The sequence below is a fragment of the Sinocyclocheilus rhinocerous genome, unplaced genomic scaffold, assembly GCF_001515625.1.
Source record: "Sinocyclocheilus rhinocerous isolate Xijiao unplaced genomic scaffold, SAMN03320098_v1.1 scaffold258, whole genome shotgun sequence".
NCBI classification, from domain to species: domain Eukaryota; kingdom Metazoa; phylum Chordata; class Actinopteri; order Cypriniformes; family Cyprinidae; genus Sinocyclocheilus; species Sinocyclocheilus rhinocerous.
In genome coordinates this window covers 633,113-642,007 of record NW_015634010.1, presented here as the reverse complement: position 1 = coordinate 642,007, position 8,895 = coordinate 633,113, and the positions used below count along the sequence as shown (strand labels likewise).

The 8,895-nt window shown below is 39.8% G+C and overlaps 1 protein-coding gene across 1 annotated transcript; it reads left to right on the top strand.

Moving 5' to 3' along the window:
- Positions 1-1,653: 1,653 nt before the first annotated feature.
- On the top strand, positions 1,654-7,705 carry LOC107744904 (L-lactate dehydrogenase B-A chain-like). The gene is made up of 8 exons (XM_016558727.1): positions 1,654-1,798; positions 3,355-3,490; positions 3,785-3,902; positions 4,413-4,586; positions 5,644-5,817; positions 6,021-6,138; positions 6,812-6,935; positions 7,078-7,705. The coding sequence occupies exons 2-8, from the start codon at positions 3,362-3,364 to the stop codon at positions 7,243-7,245; spliced, it is 1,005 nt and encodes a 334-aa protein (XP_016414213.1). The 5' UTR covers positions 1,654-1,798; positions 3,355-3,361; the 3' UTR covers positions 7,246-7,705.
- Positions 7,706-8,895: the final 1,190 nt, after the last annotated feature.

The window sequence follows — 8,895 nt, the reverse complement described above, 5'->3', positions numbered from 1 at the left end:
AAGGAGGGGGCTTTGTAGAAAACGAAGCGTTTGAGAGAGGCGGGGCATAGAGGACCTACAATAATGTACAGTATTTGAAAAATAATGTGTTTTTTGAACATTAAAGCATGTCAACATATTCTGTTACACCAAATACACAAAATAATGATCTTTAAAAAAGCATCATATGACCCCTTTAATGCTGCTCAAATGTCATTGACTGATGAATGCTCTTATTGGACAAGCCAGTGGGAGGAACAGGAGCCTCATTGGTCCCCATAATTAGGAAGTATTGTTTGTTCATGAGAAGGCAAATGGCATTGCTGAGGTGCCATAGCACAAACAAATTGATTTTATCTAATCTATCTATCTATCTATCTATCTATCTATCTGTCTGTCTATCTGTCTGTCTATAATTGACATCACCCTCTAGTAAACATTAAAGGCATGGTAGTCAATGTTTATATTTGAAATCACCAAAACAAACACGCCTCTACCCCAAAAGGGTCTTGCCCCTATTTTGATAGCTCCGCCCCACATATACGTACGCAACCCAGGCAACGATTAGTTCTGTGAAACAAAGCAAAACTAATGTTACACCGTGTCTACGGACGTGAGCGGCGCGGCGCAACAAATCCCGACAGAAAACTGCTGCCGGGTTCTATTTATGACGTGCTGACACACATTTCAAATGGTTTTCAACGGTCGTTTGACCTCTTTCTCGCGTCCAGTGTAGGCAGACTTTAGTTGTTGTAGACACGGTGTTACTCACCTATTGAGAAGAAACAAAGCAACCTCGGCGTCCGATCGCAGGCCTCCGCTCCTTGAGTTCTCTCCAGCGCTGGAAAGCTGATACGATATTTACACGTGTCCTACTTCTTGCCTTATCGTTCCGCAGACGTTTTCCTCTTTTGTTTTTTATCCGCCATCTCTATCTTTCTGTCGCTCGGCTCGGCTAATGTCCGTCCCATGCACTGAACGCGCTCTCCTCCACATCATCAGTAGACACGCCCCTTATTGCTGATTGGCTACAAGTTTGTTTTGCGATTCGGCCCGAATCAGTTTTTAAAGCGTTTTTGAAAAATCACTTACTCTGCCTTTAATATGGCTCCAAAATGAAACAAAACCATTTGAAACACTAATGTTATCATACCGTTTTTGAGTTTTAAATTTTTTTTAAATACATGTGAAATTTGGTTTCTTCTGATATGTCCACTTTGCGTAAAGTAGCCAAGCATAATTTTTTTTTTTTTTTTTTTAAATATAATGATTGAGTTACCACAAGTTTCACTCATTTTGTTGCTGGCATCTGGATGTGTTTAGGCAGTTCAAAACCTTTTCAGGTCATGGTTGCATAACAGACATAACCCCGCCATGCAGTTCCAACTACTCCATTGGGCAACCAGCATCACATATAATGTAATGAAAGCGCAAAAATGCAACTATAATATTTAACTTTGCATCGTGCTGACTGGGATACATCTCTAATGTGGCAAATGTTGCATTAACACAGATGCCATTGAAGTGCAAGGTCAGTGAAGAGGAAGTATTTTTATGATGCCGATGAAATCCTTGACACAACTATCCAAGAGGAAAGTGGGCCGGTCTGTCGTTCTCATATTCCTCATATCATCAAGGGCATCGCATGCACTTGTAACAGTAGGTCATACGCTCTCTGCGTAGCGCCGCACGCTCAAATTCTGCTCCTCCACGAGTCACGCACGCTCGCTCACTCTCTCTCTCTCTCTCACCGATGCTCAGCGGTTCTCACTGCCCTTCCTGCAGCTAAGGATACTTATTTAACATTCCTGCAACAAATGTAGGTATATGGTTTGAATGGCTGTTTTATTGCTTCGCATATGCCTCATCTAAATAAATTCTCTCGATTAGCATTACGTTAAACGAGCACTGTCGTCATGGTGCGATGTAACCAGTGTCGTTGACATTGAAGAGTGGCGGGATAAATCGGCGGTTCAGTGATAAATGCAACACTTCCGTGCGCCACATCTCGAGGTTTAAAGTATTTTGTTGTATTAAAAGTGAAGCCACAATCGTATTTCCATTCTAAATTGTTAGATGAGCAGGCAAGGACGTTTGTGTGTGGTGCACGCATGAACATGGAGGAATCCAGAGCACGCTGAACTTGAATTTGGCCTTGTTTAGAAAGATCTGATGGAAGAAGGCCAGACTGCGAATGTATGATGAACTCAAGACGCTTAAAATAAGAGCATATCGATTACCATCATGATTTTACAGTTTACTGTTTGTTTTCAAAGGCAATCGTTGCATCCGAATCGTCAAGGTCGTCATAAGGACGGTTGCGTAATAAAAGCGCCAAATTAAGCTTTAATACTTTCTTTTTCTGATTTTTAACCAATTGTGATTTTCTGTTGTGTACACAATGGCAACAAGCTATGTATTATTATTGTATCCAAAAGGAGCAAATATTTATTTGAATAATACAGTATTTTTATTTTAGCTTTAAATACAATTTGTAAATTTTAATCAAAAAAATGTTTATGCTTATTGTTATAAAATATTTGTTTTGATTATATCAGCTCAACAGTATCAGCTATCAGTATCAGCTCATGATAGCTCTCCATTCATTAAGTGGGTTATGTTAAGTAGCAGCAACATTTCAAGATAAGGTTTGGAGATAAAAGCACACGACCATTACGCCGTAACTGTGTTATAGCCAGGGACATTTTATGGTGGCAATATCTAACGTTTTCTAGATAATATCTAATGTCTAACATAATCCTCACGAGCCCATTGAGGATTAGTGTCACACGTGAAGGCTGTGTGTGTGTCAGGGTTTGCATGCTCATAAGCTGTCTAGTCAACTGTAATAAACTTGATTGGATGGCATTTTAACAGTCTAGATATAAATTATGGTGTTATTTGTGTAATGTCTCTAGAAGTCTCTTTAGAGGCAGCAACTTAATTATAATTTAGTTTATATCAGTAATGGATTTTTCCTCTTGTGTTTGTAATGAACAAAATGTTAATTCACTAAAGTGAGCACACATTGCCTAAATAATCTTGTGTGTGTAGAAACGCTCCTTCAGTTTGTCTAGATTTAGCAAAGGGGGCAGAGTGACCTGACTCCAGTGGCTAATTATATTACTGAGTGGGCCTCTGCTTGCAACTCAGGATATGGGTAATTTTCTCAGTATGGAGTAATGGTTTACGCAATGAGGGTGACCTTGTTACATTGACCCAGCTTTGGTGCCTGACCCTGTTGAGTTTAACTGAAACTTTTACCCAGTTAACATTTACCCCACAGATTCCTGTCGTTTTCTCTAAACTTTTCTTTCTATTATCGTACACTCCTAATAGTTTGTGTTGTGAACATGATCTGTCCCATTCTTCCAGTGGAATCATGGCCTCAGTAATGCAGAAGCTGATCACTCCTCTGGCCAGCGGCCCCGCTGAGCCCCCCAGGAACAAAGTCACAATTGTTGGCGTGGGGCAGGTGGGCATGGCATGTGCTGTCAGCATCCTGCTCCGGGTAAGAGACCTTCATCTTAATCACCAATGAAGCTTCATTTGTGTATTGAGCAAATGATTAGAATTGTTTGTTATTTTTAGCTTCTATATTGAAATAAAGGTGCGGTCACATTTACCATTGCTTGAAGTTTCACTGGCAAAATCCAGTCATCGCAATAGGAATCTGTGCAATCGGGAGTTTCACCTGAGTGCAAAAACGTTCCCTGTGCAGATTTCAAGACCACACCTTTATACTACAATTGTGTCAGGTATTTAACGTATTAATGTTCCATACTCTTTGTTTTCTGTCTTGTAGGAGCTTGCAGATGAACTGGCTCTGGTGGATGTTGTGGAGGATAGACTGAAGGGGGAGATGCTGGATCTGCAACATGGCAGCCTTTTCCTCAAGACCCCTAAGATTGTGGCTGATAAGGGTGGGACGCACTTCCATTGCATGAGGCTGACTCTTACTGTAAAAATTCAGATTATTATAAATTATATATTAATGTACATTAAGTTTAGATGGACTAATTTTTTAACTCCTCTTTTATCTTATATTTTGAGCTAAGGTTTTAAGGTGTGGTCACATTAGTGAAATTTTACAGACAAAATGTCAAATTTTTTTTTTATTGTCAATCAGTAGTGTAGTGACATATGAAGCACATCTCTCAAAAAACTCAGATAACCAAGCAGCTTCTGTTGGTCAGTGTATCTAATCTGTGTGACCAACTTGAACTCATTGCAAAATCAGCATGGGGTAATCTTTCACCCTGACATGAAATTCCAGATCACATGGATTCCTATTGAAATGACTAGATTTTGTCCGTGAACAGTGGTAAATGGGACTGTGCCTTCATGCTGAAATGTTTGAAGGTAGTTTATTTCAATAGAGGTATCCAAAGTTTTGAATGGCAGTGTATGTTTGATTTTTATTTGGCCGACAGACTACTCTGTGACTGCTAACTCTCGGATCGTGGTGGTGACGGCCGGAGTGCGTCAACAGGAGGGTGAGAGCAGATTGAACTTGGTGCAGAGGAACGTCAACATTTTCAAACACATCATCCCTCAGATTGTCAAATACAGTCCTGACTGCACCCTCATTGTGGTGTCCAATCCAGGTGAGCAAACCAACACACTCACACAACATGCTTAAAGGTGACCTATTATGCCCCTTTTTACAAGTCTCTGATGTCCCCAGAGTGTGTATGTGAAGTTTTAGCTCAAAATACCCTACAGATAATTTTTTATAGCTTGTTGAAATTGCCATTTTTAGGGTATGAGCCAAAACGCACAGTTTTTTGTGTTTGTCCCTTTAAATGAAAACGAGCTGGTGCTCCCGCTCCCCTTTCAGAAGAGGGTGGCGTTTCTAGAGCTCACGCACCAGCATGCCAGCAATAACAAAACACTCTCTCACGCACTGAAAATGTCAGAAACTGCTAGTAGCGGTGTTCAGCCATATATGTTCGAACCGGTGTCGTGCCGAATTCTGCACCCTGCCAGAATGGAGAGAGCTATGTGGATTAATACATCCAGCTACAGAATACCTAAAACGCTTGGGAGAGACAGTGCAGCAATGGCGGACTGTGTACAACTCGCTGTGAACTCACTCAGGGCGGTTCTATGTTAAAACGGCAGTGTCCGTCAACATTCGTGGGCGGGGCCTGTGGCTAATGTAACATCACATTAGCACCAATGCTAAAAATAGGCCATTGGGAGACACCGCTTATTATTTATGGGGATAAAAAAAAGGAGTGGGTGGATTTTTATCATTATAGGGTGGTTGTGTACATACACTGTCAACACACATTTATGTCCAAACCTTACCAAGACCTTGCAAAAGTGAATTTTGCATAATAGGTCCCCTTTAACTTTAATGTTTTGCTGTGCAACACAACAACCAATGTGAAGAAATGAAATTATTAAAACTGATGCAGCAAATTACATGTTAAAATTCTATAAATTATTTTTATTTTTATTTTATTTTTATATTTATTCTTTAATACCAGCATTTGTAATAATATATGTTTTCATAGTTAATGGCAAATAATATATTAGCCGCAGATATAGTGCAGCTCCTAATGAGATTTAATACAAAATTCTAAATGCCATTCTAAAGCTATGTCCATTTCAGACTCCTGTACTGTATTTAGTAACTGCGGTTGTCTGTTCATACAGTGGATGTTTTGACCTACGTGACCTGGAAGCTGAGCGGCCTGCCAAAGCACCGTGTCATCGGCAGCGGGACAAACCTGGACTCCGCTCGTTTCCGCTACATCATGGCTGAGAAACTGGGCATCCACTCCAGCAGCTTCAACGGCTACATCCTGGGAGAGCACGGAGACTCCAGCGGTGAGATGGGGAGCTGGATGAAGAGGAAAATATGAGTTAAGATGTAGGGTGTAGAGAGGGAAACAAGTAACCAGAGGAAGAGGATGAAGGGCTGCTAGAAAGAATAAGAAAACGGATGAATGTGAACTGCTGCATGATGTGAAGCGGTTTCAGTCGGTCACAGCGTATTTGATTTTTAAAAGTGCTGTTTTTGTGTTTAACAGTGCCTGTATGGAGTGGAGCAAATGTGGCTGGAGTGAGTCTGCAGAAACTCAACCCTGACATCGGCACAGATAAAGACAGCGAGAACTGGAAGGAAGCTCACAAGATGGTTGTGGACAGGTAGGGCACATTTTTTTTTGTCATGGGCTGTTATCTGACTGATGGGCAATTGGGAATATATATTAATACATTTTAGATGACCACAGTGCTGTTGAGAAGGTAAAATAATTTTCAGACAGAATTTTAATGTTCGAACCCTTATGAAGATTTTTTTATTTTTTATTATTTGAACACAAAAGGTTTTGTGAAGTATTTCTTGCACAAAACTTAAACAGTTTACACAAAGTGACCACATCTGTATAGTTCCAAAAAGCTGCGTCCGAAATCATGTACTTTCTAGTAGGTACTACGTTTAGTTTTAAACTTTAAAAAGTTGGTTCTATATACTATATCCACCATTTTGCCACTGTTACATGACCATCACAAATCCATGGCCTTATGGGATAGTAAAATGTTAATCAGATATGCACTTCAGAATCTTCATCTCATCCGGGTACTTTTCCCCTACTGTTTTCAAAATACTATGAATTTGGACATACTACTCCCCTCACATACTGCTTTTTTGCCTACTATATAGTAGGGATATTTTGACGCAGAGTTTGTATTCCAGATTTTCCTTTTGTGTTCAACAACAAAGAAATGGCAGCTGCGAGGATTGAAACCGCATGAAATACTTAAATAATGATGAAAAGTAAATATCTATTCTTAATTAGTTGCTACTACCTTCTCTTAGTGCCTACGAAGTGATCAAGCTGAAGGGATACACTAACTGGGCCATCGGCCTCAGTGTGGCCGACCTGACCGAGACCCTGGTGAAGAACCTGAACAGGGTCCACCCTGTCTCCACCATGGTGAAGGTGAGAGGGGTTTACAGTTTAACGAAGAATCACGATCCTCCATGTCACAGAACTGCACAGATAAAAAAAAAAAAAGATCCTTTTTTTTAAAATTATTATTATTAGTGATCACTTAATGTGTTTCCTATTGTGTCTTCTGCAGGGCATGTATGGTATTGGTGAGGAGGTGTACCTGAGCCTGCCCTGTGTGCTGAACAGCAGTGGAGTGGGCAGCGTCATCAACATGACCCTGAACAACGAAGAAATCGCTCAGCTGAAGAAGAGCGCCGACACTCTTTGGGGCATCCAGAAAGACCTGAAGGACCTGTAGATCAATCGCTGGACACCATGCACTTCTTTCCTTAACTCTATTCGCACTCCCTCTGTATCTTTACACACTCTCTATGTCGGTTCTTTCTTCTCACTTGCTTTTGGACATGGTTGCTTTGAAGTATTTTTTCATGGTGGTTAATGTAGGCATAATAATCCAAAATGTGGAATGTTTCTTCTAAAGAGAATGATCAAAGGGAAAGATCTTTGGTTCTTCACATTTGCACTTGTTAATCAAGTCATTCTGTGTGGGCAATGAAGAAAGAACCAACACCTCTCTTGTCTAGACATAATTTAGTGAGATCATTAGGGAAGGGATCATTCTTGTGGCTTTCTGTTTAACTCAAGAGGAGAAGGGACTGAAGTGAAATAGATACAAATGTATTCATTCTTCTGAATCATGTTGTAAGTGTCGATCATATGAGTGTGTATAAGAAGTTAATAAAATGAATCTGTTCAAATCTGTCTGTTGGCTATTTTTGTGATCTTCAGGCACTAATACAAATATTTTGTACTTTTTGTGGTTAAAAAAATAAACAAGTTGTATTGCTTGTCGGAATTTAAACAATTTGCTCCATTTCACATTAAGCTAACAGTTTTGAAAACGATTTGGGGAAAAAAACCTTTTTCAAAACTGATGTTTAATTATATAAGTGGAAATTAAAGTATTTTTGTCAATGTTCTGTTCTGAATTGAACAAAAGTGATCTGCAGCAAACGGCCAGGTGAAAATACGCACTCTAAATACTTGTAAACCTAAAGCTGTTATTAAAATGTTTGAAACACATTAAAAAGACTATATACCGATATGTAAGAAAGAATTCAACCTTAAATAATTAAACTACCTAATTCGCACACTGTCAACAATCAAATACATTTGATTTACTTAATAAAGCCATCAAACAATATAAAACGTTTATTGCACAAATACAATAACTGAATGAAACAAGTGTGCCATAAAATTCCATGACTGAGAAATAAAAAAGCATAATAACAGGCAAGGCGTGCCTGAAATAATTACCCACAGTTTTCAAACGCGCAAACCACATCCTTCCATCTGATGAAGACTGATAGAAGAGTGATTTTCAAGAAGTTTCTGATTGTTTTCTCAGGTAAAGCATCATTGGCAGCAGGTGCTCGTGTTTGGGTCTGTCAGTTGGCGCTTCATTTCGCTTCCCAAAGCGTAGCCCAAACGGGTTGTAGTTGAATTTACTGCGTGTTAATCGATGTTTGCAGGAAATATGTCTCGATTCGTCTTTTTCTTGGAAGAAAAGGCAAAGGTTTGCGTCGTCTGAAGCACTGGGCTCGTCAGACTGCCTCCGCTCCACTGAGAGATAGTCCTGCTTGGAGTCTGTAAAGTAAGATATGCTTTTCAGAGCACTCTTTAGCAAGCTTTTATTTTATTTATTTATCAGGCATTTCGATTGCAATGCATCACCTTACCTGGAACGGGCTCAGATGTATCCATGTCAGTGAATGGTGCTCTCATAGCAGTGGACTGACAGATCATTGCAGACATAAAGAGAATCAGTGCCTTGATTTTCATACTGCTGAATTGTAAAGCTTATGGAGCACAGCTAAGCCTTTATCTCTTCAGTGAACAAACCCATGCTCTGCTGTCCTGCTTCAATATAAAGCTTGGCTAGTGACAT

Excerpts from the sequence above, each read along its gene's own strand:
- LOC107744904 (XM_016558727.1), top strand. The coding sequence starts at position 3,362 with ATGGCCTCAGTAATGCAGAAGCTGATCACTCCTCTGGCCAGCGGCCCC. Across the intron at positions 3,903-4,412 it reads TAAGATTGTGGCTGATAAGG|ACTACTCTGTGACTGCTAAC; the intron begins GTGGGACGCACT and ends TTTGGCCGACAG. Across the intron at positions 6,139-6,811 it reads CACAAGATGGTTGTGGACAG|TGCCTACGAAGTGATCAAGC; the intron begins GTAGGGCACATT and ends ACCTTCTCTTAG.